General features: G+C 44.1%; 1 protein-coding gene across 2 annotated transcripts in view; it reads left to right on the forward strand.

Moving 5' to 3' along the window:
• LOC119449355 (sorting nexin-25) overlaps positions 1-15071 on the forward strand; it is a 112213-nt gene that overhangs the window by 78733 nt on the left and 18409 nt on the right. For both annotated transcript variants that reach the window (XM_037712523.2, XM_049665181.1), the window contains 3 exons: positions 3707-3843; positions 9150-9218; positions 14506-14646. In XM_037712523.2, the coding sequence (XP_037568451.1) occupies positions 3707-3843; positions 9150-9218; positions 14506-14646 (347 nt within the window). The remainder of the gene's footprint in view (positions 1-3706; positions 3844-9149; positions 9219-14505; positions 14647-15071) is intronic.

The following is a 15071-nucleotide window of genomic DNA, read 5'->3' on the forward strand; positions in this document are numbered from 1 at the left end:
CCGCAAATACAATGATCGACGAAAGGAACAGCAACGTCAATATGCACAACAGTGTTCGTGCTCAGGCTAGGCAGGACACAGCAGTTCCTGCCTAAAGCAAGCTACACACAGTTAGGACGCCTGAAGAACACCGCAAATACAATGATCGACGAAAGGAACAGCAACGTCAATATGCACAACGGTGTTCGTGCTCAGGCTAGGCAGGACACGGCAGTTCCTGCCTAAAGCAAGCTACACACAGTTAGGACGCCTGAAGAACACCGCAAATACAATGATCGACGAAAGGAACAGCAACGTCAATATGCACAACGGTGTTCGTGCTCAGGCTAGGCAGGACACAGCAGTTCCTGCCTAAAGCAAGCTACACACACAGTTAGGACGCCTGAAGAACACCGCAAATACAATGAGCGACGAAAGGAACAGCAACGTCAATATGCACAACGGTGTTCGTGCTCAGGTTAGGCAGGACACAGCGGTTCCTGCCTAAAGCAAGCTACACACAGTTAGGACGCCTGAAGAACACCGCAAATACAATGAGCGACGAAAGGAACAGCAACGTCAATATGCACAACGGTGTTCGTGCTCAGGCTAGGCAGGACATGGCGGTTCCTGCCTAAAGCAAGCTACACACAGTTAGGATGCCTGAAGAACACCGCAAATGCAATGAGTGACGGAACGGAACAGCACTTTCAATATGCACAACGGCTTTATGCTCATTTAACTGTCATGCTGTCAGTCATTTAATTTAGTGCATTGTTCAATAATTTAATTAAGGCTACATCACGTTGGTCTATCGGATCAGGTGATAGCATAGCTTCGCTGGCCAACCACCTTCACAGCGTACATAGGAGCCCAATTAAATTTTTTCAGGTAGCAGTCCTCTCCTCAAGAGTAAGGGTAGAGGGGGAGTCGAGCAAGGGTATATTGGGCGCGCCTCGCAGTGGGAGAAACAACAGATTTCCGCCATTTCCCACAACCCTTTGTGGTCATGTGCAACTACCGAATTTGTGTTCATTCCTGTCAGGAACCATTTCACGCATTTAGATGCCATGCAGAAAATGCGCTCAAGTAGACGAATGCAGGATAAGTGATTTATTTCAGAAAACCTACTTATTTCTGAGGCTCTCAGCAGTACTTGAGCATTGTGTGGTAGCGCTCGAAGCACTCTCCTGGGTGGAAGTCATATGACGGGTGGAAGATTTTCACTCTAGGTCTTTAGGGCCCTCATAATTGCTGTCTTCTAAAGTGACCTCATTTGAGGACACGTGCTCACCATTTGAAGGTGAAATATAGTCATCCAGTGCCCAAAAATCACCGTCTGATGTACTGAACTTAACGTGAATGTCGGCTATGAAATGCATTGGTAGTAAACGCCACCGTCCTGTTGGTGCTTCATGCCACAAATGGTGTGAAAATTCCTTCAAGCATGAAGGAATGCAAGAAAAAAGCGCCGATCTCGTCTGGAACATTGCTAAGTGCACTTATTAGAGTCAACGTCCGATTTTTCGGACTCCCTAGGGGCCCCAAGAACGTCTGAAATATCGGGCAGTCCGAAAAAATTAATGCATGCCTTTTACTGCTCCCAAAAGCTCAAATCGCCACAGGCATATCCGAAATAGCTCTGAAGGCCTGCAGGTACACTTAATAGGCATATCGGTGCTCATACTGTGATAGGAGACGGTAGGTGCATGCATGTATAATTAAGGAATACATACCACGTTCCCTGACAATTGCCCCTTCCCAATATTGGTATGCTTCATCGCAATGCTTTACATATGCTTCACTGCGTGACACTGTATTGAGGCGAAACTGACTTTCGGAAACCGGCATGATGCAACTTGCCGTGCTTTCCGAGCTTCCAAGACATTGGCGAGGATTACAAAGGCGGAGTTGGTGCCGTTGCTAACAGTAGCGAATAGTTTCAATGAAAAACACGATACTGAACAGAAAGAAACTTGGCAGCGAACGTTGAAGTAGCTAGGCCTAGCGTTGCCGCAGTTGTGGCTACGCCAGCACATCTGCGTACGATAGTGCCGGTTCGATGAGGTGGGATAATCAATATGACGGCGATGGTGGCTACGATAATGTCGTTTTGGAACTGCGGTCTTGGCAAAAAGATAGTAAAATCGGACGGCGAAGGTTTCTTTGCGTCTGAAATTTCAGACGCATTCTTGTACACTGACTCTATGGAGTTCGTGGCGGTGCCACGAAGGCGTCCGGATTATAGAGCATGTCTGAAAAATTGGGCGTCCGGAAAATAGGTCGTTGACTGTACCTGAAAATGCACTCGCAAACTGGCTCTACCAACCCAAATAACCGCCGAACACAAGCAAGCATACGTGTCGGGCACTACCCGACATCTGATCAGAACAGCTATCCTCATGTGTTGGATGGGGCCTAACACATGACTGCAAAAAATGAAAGCATGTTGGTTAATTGTAGACTGTGCAGAAAATTATTTATCCAAGTGTCTAAATTTAAAACATTATTCAGCTGTTATATGCTGTTTCCTGGTGAACTAAATGGGCCACCGTGTATATATTTCGAGAGACTGCAAGGAGTGTTGAGGGACAAAGCGTTGAAACAAAGGGAGAGTGTTTATATTGGCAGTGAAGCTTGCCTCCTAGCGGCATGGCACTCCTATTTCAATTTCTTCTATTTTCTATAATAACGCATGAACTTGAAAAGCTTTTTAGGTAAAACGCTCCTCAGACAGCACATTACAACTTACAGTGTATAACCGAAATTTCCGATGGGGCCTGGTTTAATTAAAGTGAACTGAAATTCTTAAACAGCTTCACTAGAAAGAAACAGCTTCACTAGAAATTGGGTTGTGATTCTGCACGGCTCAAAAAATGTAATGACTTTCTTTTTCTTCTTTTTTTACCATTGCTTAAGTGTCTTTTCTCAGAGTGCTAGTGTGTGGTATACCTCTTTGTGTGGCCATCCCACTGCAGCCCCCAATTCTAGGTTCAGTGGCCAAGGTACAAAATTCACCTTTTTGTCGGATTTCATGCTTTAAAAACTTTTGCAGTTGGCTGTGCATGTGTCATATCCAAGATTCTGAACGAGAAGAAAGGGAACCGAGGGACTCGATTTTTAATAAGCATATCATAATGAGCCAACAAACAATAACACCAAGGACAACATAGGGGAAAATTACTTGTACTTAATAATTGAATTAAAGAAATGATAAATTAATGAAAATGAAAATGGATGAAAAAACTACTGTCCGCAGGTGGGGAACGAACCCACGTCTTCGCATTACGCGTGCGATGCTCTCACCATTGAGCTACCGCGGAACCGTTTTCCCATCCACTTTCAGGGGTATTTATGTTTTACAACTAGAACTAACCCTGGGAGTGTTAGCCAGCGCCACCACTCACAAACCATAGGGCGGATTTGGAACATCCTTTCTGCCGCAGGCGTCGCGAGCACGTGATCTTTTTGGGTGATGGCAACTGGTCAATAAACCCACATATTCAATTCAATATTCAATAAACCCACAATTCAATTATTAAGTACAAGTAATTTTCCCCTATGTTGTCCTTGGTGTTATTGTTTGTTGGCTCATTATGATATGCATATCCAAGATTCTGTAACATCAAAGGCCTCCAGTGAAGTCTTTGCACAGTCATGTTGTCCACATGCCTAACATTGTTTGGATGTTGCACAGTGTGTGATCTGGCGTGGCTAAAACTTTCAGTATGTTATGAAAGAAGAACGCCTCAGCCGAAGTGAGGCACTGTGCAGCTTTCTCAGCCAGAGCCCGGATCCCCTGAAAGAGGAGCTGCCCATTGCCAAGAAGAACCTTTCCTTTCCTCTGCTGCAATTCTTTCGCAAGTGAGTGGCACACTTTCTGTGGCTTTGAGTTAGTGCATGTTTTAGGATATTCCAGCTGTAGTGGAACTTACATTCAAGGGCACCCATCACAGAAAAGCACTTACTCCATTTCATCCATAGGAGGCAATGCTACATAAACCTGAGCAACATTTTTCATCACCTGCACTCTCAACAATAATGCAGTGCATCACAATATGAATTACATGTGAGAATGACTAGTGACTCGACGTCACATTAACTTCATATGTTGCAGTCTAAATATATGAGTGTAGTATTAGGTAAAAGACTGCAGATTTAAGCCTATTCAACATGCCTAGTGACCGCACCTCTTGCACTGCTTCCACTGTGCTATTTGTTGCCAAAACAAAGTGGGCCACATATAGGCCTGATACGCTGGTGTTGTGAACGCACCATGCTGTGGCCTGGTGGCAAGCGACAAAATTTGCTGGTTAGTACAAGTCACGCCTCTGCATTGAGTTAGGCTGTCACCGGGCTGTACATCCAGTCTCTCTTACTATGGTTTTGTGTTTAGGCTTAATGTCTTACTCTATTTGGCTGCTCATCCATCAGAAAAGGCAACTAGATTCACTGGCAGTAGTCTGTGTTACGTCTCACTGAGATTGTACCCTGTTCTTCACATTACTATCCAAAAAGCTGGAGAAAAAATTCAGTCAAGCCTCTGGAACTGCTGGCATGTTCTTTTTAAGTGTCACTGCACTTTACAGGACCTAAGAAAATATCAAATGCTGAAGCATCACAGGTAATTAAATGAAAGCTCATAGAGCATAAAAAGTGCTGCAGAAGACATTGCTGAGAGGACAATCGAAATGAAGTCAACTGACATGGTACAGACAGCTAGTTACGTGTGAAGTTGGGGGAATGTAGATAAGAAGTGTTTAAACATCCGTTGTCACACTATATGTTATGGTAAACAAATGACTGACAAACGAAACAATCGCAGCTGAATCATTCTCTTTCTATAAGCAAATTACCTGCGCATTAACGCAAAGCCTACGGAGACTAAATCGCGCGATTTACCGATGGCGACTACAATCGAACCCACTTATAACAATATTCAAGTGCCACGAAAATTCCATTGTTATAACCGATAATTGTTATAACCGGGTAGAATAAACAAAAAAATTGAGGAATGGCAGAGCTGGTGTGAGAAAACTACAATGACGGGGAGGCCAGTGCCCCTCCCTACCACCTTCCTCCATCCGGCTGCTGATTGTGTTAACTCGTTTAACTGTTTAACTCTGCTTCCTGCGCGCTCTGATCGCGTGTAACCAGTTGGGGCTGTTGGCGTTGAAGCATGGCACTGCTATAGTAAAACCTCGTTAATTTGGATTTCACGGAACCAAAAAAATGTCCGATTTTACAGAATGTTAAATTATCGAGGGTATCAAGAAACCAATAAACAAATGCTTTCTACGTCAACACGCTTTTATTTACTGAATGAATTAGCAGAATCCTGTTTCTATTTTGCACAAAAGCAGTGCGGAAGTTGCAATTCTCATCTCATGACTGATTAGCGCTCGCAGCGGCTAAGGCCTCGTGACTTCTGTCACAGCGCGGCCGCGGCGCACGTCTTCATCTGAGACACGCTTTTCACTACCGCGTACACATCCTGATTATTTTTTTGCCTGTGTCGCCAGGTCGCGGCTCATTGCGATGTAGACGGTGCTCATCATCCTCGACAACTATGCACTGAGTAAATACTAAATTATTGTTTGCCGCAATCTATTGAAGGCGCGCGGCTGACACACGCACCGAGTCAAAATTAAACTACTGTTTGCCGCAACCGCTGCGGACAAATCACGGCCGCTATCAACGCGATCATGGATGGAGACTATGCAGTCATTAAGGCATGCGGCCAACACGGTGCTATGCGCGGCGGTAAACGCACGAATAAAAGCTTTAAAGGCACAAATTAGCACGAAGTGTTCGGCCGTTGCTTTCATTCCAGTACGATTTTCACTGATGACTATGGTGATGCGCACGCCATCGCTGCATTTCGGTGGACGCTAACGCCGTTTTGGCTCTATTCGTCGCACATTTACGACTCTCCGCCAGCCCAGGGCTATCAGCATTCCTTTCTCCATGGCTATCAGCGAAGTTGGCGCGGTCCATTCGTGTTTTGGAGGGTGGCACGGCGCAGAGCTAAGGCGCAGCCCATTCGTGTCCGGAAAGGTTGAAGGGTAACGAGACAAAGGCGGGCGAGGCTGGCGATGCGGAGAAGGATGGGAAAACAGCACACGGCAGCGTGCAACAGCTGAAATTTTTTATTTTATTTTTTATTTTCAAGGAGTTAGCATTCCATTCCCTTTCGGCACAGACACCCAGTAGCCAGACTTATCGTTATAACCAATAATGCGGCATGGGGGCATTGTAATAAGCGGGATATTCCACCATAGAAAACTTACAAAGGTTGGCAGTGCTGCAGCTTCTCATTGCTATAACCGATATATTGTTAAAACTGGTATTGTTACAAGTGAGTTCGACTGTACCAGGAAATGTGCTTTTGCCATGTAAGTGTGTTTGTGGCTGGCAGTCCAACAGCAGCCAGCATCACCACATACCAGAACCGGTCAGACTCGGTCACAGTGCTAACGCTAGCAGCTTAATTGCTTTTATTAGTTCGATCAGTTGATTACATCATTGTTCAGGGCCCACGGTTCTGAGTTGATGCACATTAAGTGAATAGAAACACCCTGCAACAGTCTGCCATTGTAGTTTGACATTGTGTGACTTGAGCGGTACGTACTCAAAAGTGGTAGCGCAGCAAAACTGCATCTGTGACTTATTGTGCACAATGTACGCATTTGGCACTGCACTTTACTTCCTTCGCAATTAAAGGCATGCTACAAAGCCTCCCATGCACAAAATTCTTCAAAATTGCCACCGCAGCACAGTTCAAACGAGCAGATATACCACGGTGCCTTGCATTCACCAGTAGGGCCTTGCATTTTGTTCTACTCGAAACCGATAAATGCAGCATGGAGGGCACTGTTGATCAGCGTTTTCACGGCGTCACCTGGACATCGCATCACACCAATTAGAAGTAAAAGGTTGTACTATGGGTATTTGCATTGCAGCTACATATAATACACAAAGCAATTATTTCCTAGGAGGTATTGCTTATCCAAACCAATTCACAACAATATTTTAAGAATTATAGACTTGTAGACTGCGTTAGTTACATGGCTTCCGCGGTGTTGTCTTTTTAAGTATGGAACAGACTGTAGTGTGACATTCTTGCTTTTACATTGCCACTGTGTGTCTGCTTTCAGTACACTGGTCAATTGATGTCATCAAATTTTTCATCATAAATGTTTATTGTCTAGAATACAAAATAGACACTATAAGGCAGGAACTGGGCAACACCAGGCATGTTGCCCCTGTTGTGACATCAGGAACTTCTTTCAACTTGTTTAAATATCGCCATCATATTGTAACTATGCTTTTGGCACCACAGAGGGTAGGTGCTTTGTGGTTTCATGGACTGAGCTCGTAGTACTGAGTCCTTTAACTGTCACTGAGTACAGTATAGACCACTTATAACGTAACCGCTTATAGTGCAGGACCAGATATAATACGGTCTTTTCAGACTCCCGTTAATTTTCCCATAGCACTCTATGTATACGCGCATCGCTTATAGTGCAGCTGCGGGACACGAAATACCGGTTACAGTGCGGCTGCCTGGAAGTTCGGCAGTCAACCTAGATGGCGAATGCTCCCCTCAAGCCACAAATACCGTATTTACTTGAATCCAACGCGCACTTTTTTTTCCAATAAAACAGGTCCAAAAATTGCGTGCGCGTTAGAATCGAGTACGACCCTGAATCTGCGTTACCATATACCTGTCGGCATTTCAAAATGGCTGCCTCGCATGCGCGTCGAGCCTAGCTACTCTTGAGCCTAGCTACCGTAGCGTTCTTCATGTGCTGCAGTACACGTGTCTATCTTCATGTTCTCTGCGTCTGCTCTATCAGCATGAATTACCGAGTTCATCAGGATGCCACATGTGTGCGGAAATGAACGAAAATCGGGCCGCATCACAGGCGTTCGAAGAATCCGAAACTTGCGTTCGGGACTGGCGCGAACAGGAGAGGATTTTTGCCAGCAACGCAATGCGGAATGGTTTCAGTGGACCGAAGCAGGACGTAATCTGCGACGATCCACTTCGGCGATACGATCGCCTTGGCCCTATTTTGAAAGCAATTTGCGACTGGGAAAGTCCGCCATCGCGTTGAAGCGAGAGGCATGATAGCACAAAGGTCAATTATCTCGCCTCGCTTCATCAATCGAGCATTTTGACAGTTCGTTTCCGCGGTCAACGAGCGAGATCTGTTCATGTTTGCTTGTGCGTGCGTGACACCGTGCTTGTTAATTTATTTAGTAAGCGAATACGGAACCTAGTGCACGGTGACTGCGATGGCAGAAAATGCGCCTGGAGTGGCCATTATCGCAATAAAATAGTTGTTTTGGTTATAGTGCGGATATTCACGACTCCGGCGACTTACATTATAAGCGGTCTACACTGTATAATGATGTCATTTTTATACATATATATATATATACAGTGTGTCCCAGCTATCATGCAGCATGATTAAAAAAAAGAGGAACGGTGTTACGCAAAGCAAACCTAGTGCATATTGTTTCCAGTACAGTGGAGTAGCCGCCAGTATTTTTTTCGTTACTGAGATTTAATTAATTAATTGTAATTAATTATCTAACTCGAGAAGTGCTGTCCTAATTATCAAAGTGTCAATGAGAAAGTTGTAGAGCAACATGAAAAACTCCCATACAGCTTTCTGTTGCTCAATACGTGCTACATAATTGTGTTTTTCCGAGTGTGAAAGAAGCCCGCGAATACACGCAAAGTGCCTCGTGCAGCCAGTCATGCGGCAATTCTGCGTGTATTTGCGGGCTTCTTTCACACTCGGAAAAACACATTTATGTAGCACGTATTGAGCAACAGAAAGCTGTATCGGGAGTTTTTCATGTTGCTCTACAACTTTCTCATTGACACTTTGATAATTAGGACAGCACTTCTCGAGTTAGATAATTAATTACAATTGATTAATGAAATCTCAGTAACGAAAAAATTCCTGGCGGCTACTCCACTGTACTGGAAGCAATACGCACTAGGTTGGCTTCACGTAACGCCGTTCCTCTTTTTTTTAATCATGCTGCATGATAGCTGGGACACCCTGTATATATATATATATATATATATATATATATATATGAGGCACTTGTACTTCCATTGATCTCAAAAAAAGCATTCTACCATTTCACAGCTTGTCTGGCCCTATCCTCCAGGACAGCAATGAAGAAGATGATGACCTTTATCTTTATGATAAGGACCTGTAAGTAATAATTTGTGCAAGTCACCCACCTGTCTCTATTAATTAGGCAGTGATACGTGCTATGACTTTTCAATGAATACACTTTGTCTTTTGTTGTAAGTACATTTTAAATGTTACTTAAACACATATCCGAGGATAGCCATAACTGCCTACGAGTAGTTCTTCTTTGTGAACTATACAGCAAAATATAATCTATTTTTATGCTTTAGATTGAAAGAGCAGAGAGCACATGGAGCTAGTGATGGTGCAGTGAAATGCATGGCTTTATGGACTGCTCGTAATGGCTCTTCAGGCTATGCACATCCACACTATGGTCATCCGCCAATTATGCATCTGTGTAGTTTTATTAGTACTGCAGTGGAAAATTGTGCCTAAAAGAACTCTTCATACAGAACTCCAAACTGTTAATTACTTATAGTATAACACATGACAATTTCTGAAACAAAGTTGACCTAGTTTCATTTCTGTGGGGCACTTAGGAAGAACCTTTTTTTTCCTAAGTTTTTAAGATTTACTTACACTGCACAGAGTGGTGCTTGCCTGAGCTTGTCAGATGCACATTTCAAGAAAGGTTTCCAGAAGAAAAGCTCCGCTGTTACAAGGCAGTGTTTTCTACTGGAAACCTTTCTTACACTGCACCACTGTATCCATGTTCGTGGCGCGAAGGTTAAGAAAGGAAAAAAAAAAAACAGACAGAAAGAGTGCCAACTCACAATTAATTTTATTTCGTGAAAATGAGTGCATATATATTGGATGCCGCAGACCCAAAGCGAGCATTTAAAAAAGATAAATTTATGCGACCCAAGACACTATTGCACAGCCATGTCGAGCAACTGAAACTGACTCTTGTATAGAAATATGGAAGAAAAACTTTTTTTTTTTTTTTTTTACCTCTCATTGATTGTACATGCGCGGCAGTAGCCGTTCAGGTGACGTGTAGAACCACACGAGGCATAAGCCATAGCATCATCAAAACAAATAAAAACCAATAGAAGACTATCTTTGTCAAACTTAAGCTACAGTGGAACACTTACTTGCAAAAATCTTAAATCCTTATTACTAAGAGCTACAGATGGCTTGTTAACACATCTTTCCCCTTCTGTATCGATATGAAGGGCTTCCATAATCTCCCTAGTAGTTTGATCTTTATGTCAGAACAATCAATATTTCTTTCTAACAGTTTGCACCCACACTCTCTACAATGAACCTGCAAGTGCAAACCCCCTGTACCTTTTAATGATGACAAGTGCTCCTTTAATCTGGTGTCCACACATCGGCCGGTCTGGTCCACATAAACCTTCCCGCATGACAGTGGTAACCTGTACACAGCAGCAGATCTGCATAGGATGTATCTATTTAACTTCTTGGACCAAAAACTGCATTCCTTACCATGGCCCGACAATTTTTTATGCAAACGGGAACACATCGTGACCAGTTTGTTGGGAGCGGACAAGACCACACGCACCCCTTACCTACTAGCCACGTTCTTCAGGCAGTGCGAAAACTAGTGCAAATATGGCACCACCACCGGTCTTTTTTCATTACGCACAGGATCTTTTGATTTGTTTTTTGTCCTATCAGCACCCTTTACCCACTTAATCAGTTTTTGACAGGCTGTGTAGAGGAGAACAAGACTCAAGAGAACCGACAGGAACGGAGAGAAAAGCGGAAAGATGTACAAGAGCCAAAGGAACAAGCTCTACCTCTCGTAGAAAGCGAGGGTTTACGGACAAGGCGCAACAGTGCTGAGAGAGAGAGAAGTCTGGTGCATGCTGAAGATCTAACAGGAGTGTTAGCACATGTTACCTTGGCTAACAGCGTTGTGAGGTACCTACCTGAAGCCCATATTCACGTCTCCACATCGTATTATACAGGTTGGCTTACGGAAAAATGCCTTGAGTCATTATACAACCTAATTCTAGGAAATATAGCTGGTATTTGGAGAATGGATGATCCAAATTTGAGCTGGGAAAGGAGTACAGCTATCGCAGAAAGAGAAATGGATGACACCTATGTCAGCTCTGAAGGTACCTGCAATTCAAAAGCTTAAAACCATGCATGCTGATTTTAGGAAAGAACGGCTCAAGGACTAATCGATCAGATCGTGCCTTGAGAAGATAGGAGAAATAGTGAAGAGAAAAAGAAGCCAGACTGTGTTTGAGTTCATTATGCAGAATGGTCTTTTATATAGACGATGTGTATTCAGCTTGGTCAGAGAGGCTCAGCAATTCACTGTGCCTAAGGCCTTTAGGGAGACAGTGATGGGAATAGGACACGACAGTGTCTTAGCCAGTCACCAGGGCATCAAAAACACGCTAGCAAGGATTACAGAAGAGTTCTTTTGGCCCAGAATCCAGTGTGATGTGAAGAGATATGCGAGATATTGTGATGGTGTGCTAAAGAACGGTACCAAAGGGACGAGTGGAGCATGCACCGCTTAGGAACATTCCCATTGTCAATATGCCTTTTCACAGAGTGGCCATAGACATAATAGGCCCATAACACCTGCATCGAGCAAAGGAAATTGTTATGTGCTCACGCTGGTGGATGGGGCTACGAGATACTTGGACGCAGTTGCGTTGAAGACCATTGACACCGTACAAGTGGCAGGAGCTCTCCTGAAGATGTTTGCTTGGTCATCATCAGCCTATATTTTATGTCCACTGCAGGACGAAGGTGGTGGCGTGGAGCAGAGGTTGAATACCCGGCTTCAAATCTGAAGGTCGTAAGTTCGAATCCTACTCCAGTCCACTACATTTTCAGGCATGGAGTGGCACCTGACACCAGCAAGAAAAAAAATATATTGCCGGGAGCTAGTCGGGCTATACTAGTTAAGGTGCAACCAAACTAGAAAGGCCCACTAAGCTTCATCAAACTCACTCCCTCACCAGAACAGGAATTGGCCTCCCTTTTGCAGTATTCTGCCACTACCTCCCTCATGACTCCGACAATTAGGCCTTCGTTTGCTTGGTATGGGGTCCCAAAGGAAGTGTTGAGTGGCTGAGGGTCAAACTTTAAGTCAGAGGTGATGAAGGAGATCAACAGGTTAATGTGCACTGAGCAGAGATTGGCTACGCCGTATCACCCAATGTCTAATGGGCTCGTTGAGAGATGCAATGGTACAATTAAAAGTATGGTTAAAAGAATGCCCAAAGACTGGGCAAAAAGGATAGTCTTCCGACTGCTTTTTGCCTGCAGAGAAGTACCACAGCCAAGCATAGGATTCTTGTCATTTGATATGTTGTATGGACAAACAGTGGGAGAATCATTGGCGATTCTCAAGGAATTGTGAGCAAATGAAGAAATCAGGATGGAGGTGAAGACCTCGTACGCATTTGTATTACAAGTTGAGGGAAAGATCAGAAGAAACATGTAAAGTGGCACAGCAGAACTTGAAGCATGCAAAGCATTGACATAAGAGGTACTACGACATCAGGACGGTAGATGACACCTGATGCGCCAGAGATATGTTGCAATATGAATGTTAAAGGGATCCTGAACCACATTTCTTGAAGCGTCAAAAACGCCTTGGAATGATGGTACTTCCCAGGAGTACATTACCAAAAGAATTTTTCTAGAAGACCTAGAATAAGCATAGCTACTTCGAGCATTATATTCACCTTTCCCATTTGCCTTCAACGTCCTCCGTTCCGAAGGAGCAGAGGAGCGCTGGTGGCGACAGAGTGGCGATGCTCTGCTTACGGCATTGTGGCAAGAAGGCTTGTCGCATCACCCTGCGGTGGTTGTGGCGGCTGCGATATTTACGCTGTGGAGCGGACGCAGCTCCAACTGTAAGTGCCTAGCAGTGCTGGAGTGCATGCTCACGTGCTCCAGGCTGGCCATGCCACGTTGTGCGTTTGAGCTTTGTCCTGCACGGATACGTAGTAGGCAAATTAGGATTGCGCACTTTGTAGCGCTCAATATGAAGCTCAATTCGAAGCACATGTGGCCAGGAGCGGCCGAGAGTGAGCGCACACTGCAGCACGTCCCTTGTAGATGCTAACCGCTATTCATCGTGAGGTGCGGCAGGCATAGTGTACATGTAGTCTAGGCTTAAGTTTCGCGTAGTTCTAGGTTATTTGAGTGTTCGAGACCAATTAAAAATAAGCGGCACCCGACGGCAGTGGCACCGATAAGCAGTGTGGCCAAAGTTTCATTCCTATGTGGTGCGGGGGTGCAACGTGAGAAGCGTGAGCAGACTCATGCTTCATGATTGATGTCAGTTATTTGCCAATAGCAGCTGTGTATGGGAATCTGCTATATGACGAAGTATGGCTACCACTAGCAGCCTCGAAACGGGTGAGGAGAAGGTTTCTGTTGAAAAGAGAATGTTTTGGAGAAAGGCGATTTCGCACTTCACTTGCGAGCCCCATGCACCGCACATGAGTGCAAGATTTGGCTGAGATGTTCACAGCAGCATGTGCTATCTGTGGAATGATTTTTTTTTCACCAAGCTCAAAGGGTGGTTCAGGATCCCTTTAAGGCTGGAATAGAGGATTGACCATACTAATTGCTCCAGTAGCAGGCAACTAATGCCTACGATGAATTAAACATTGGGATGCAGCAGACTTACTTAATCCTGCCACGAATTCCACATTCAGTGAAGCACACCAACAGGAATTCTGACCGTTGGCAGCTTCACACTTCAACATTGTATTGCGACTGCAAGAATCAGTGGGCAAGTATGGTTTTGTTACCCGTAGTGACTTGAAAGCGAATGCCTGGAGGTTGACATTATGATTGCAAGAATCAGTTGGCAAATAAAATTGTTACCTTAATTCAGCACGATAAATTTAAATTCGTAAGCAAAAGAAAAGGGTTGTAAGTAATACACATGAATTCACAAGTACCTCTACTACTTGAGCAAAGTCTTGGTCATCTAAGCATTTAAGTTTTGTAGGAACCGAAGCAAAGAATGTTGCTGTGTAGACTGGTTTTTGTTGTTTTTAGCTCTTTGTTTTATTTTATAATGATCTAATCGTAATGCGAAAACACCCGTGTACTTAGATTTAGGTGCACGTTAAAGAACCCCAGGTGGTACAAATTATTCCGGAGTCCCCCACTACGGCGTGCCTCGTAATCAGATCGTGGTTTTGGCACGTAAAACCCCATAATTTAATTTTAATCGAAGCACAGCTGCTAAGGCTAAAAGGCAGGCCAGTGCTTGCTCGTCCATTTTATCCTTTTTTTTGTTCGTCTATTCTCTTGAGTTTACACTGCCAATATGAATGTAAGCTGGTTGATGTTCTTACTTGTTTTTAAATGGCTTGCATGGTTTTCTTTCCAGGCGAGAAGACAAGAAAGACGACATAGCAGTGCCACTGTATGCACTGGCTGATGAACTATTTGAGCTTCAAGGGGTCTTCAACCTGCTTCGCCGTGCTCTGATCTCGTTTGTGCAAACCTATTATGGCAAACCCATAAACAGGCAAGGCCGGTTCAAGCAATTTGGCGAAGTAGTATACTGCACACCAATGTGCAATGCTTTTTGAGATATGAAGCACTCCGGGTAGAACAGTTTATTAGCGCTTAGAAAAATCAGGGGATTGCAAGATTGTTTTTTACCATACTTGCGGTGAGCATGAATAACAGTGAAACTGCCAAGACAGATGAGGATGCGGAGCGCTGACAAACGCAGCTTGCTTCATCCTCGTCCACTTGTGCATTGCATAACCATTCAGATTAGCCAGTTAGAAACATTTCACTAGCTACCTTTTCCTGTTACATGAACATTAAAAAAATCCTTTCTAGTGCTTTTAATTCTCACATATTTATGGCAGTGCAAAACAGCGTATAACTGCTTAGCTCTGGAAAAAAAAAAAGTTGCTTCTTTTGATGTAGCTCTAAAGACAC

This window comes from Dermacentor silvarum, chromosome 4, assembly GCF_013339745.2.
Source record: "Dermacentor silvarum isolate Dsil-2018 chromosome 4, BIME_Dsil_1.4, whole genome shotgun sequence".
Classification (NCBI taxonomy): domain Eukaryota; kingdom Metazoa; phylum Arthropoda; class Arachnida; order Ixodida; family Ixodidae; genus Dermacentor; species Dermacentor silvarum.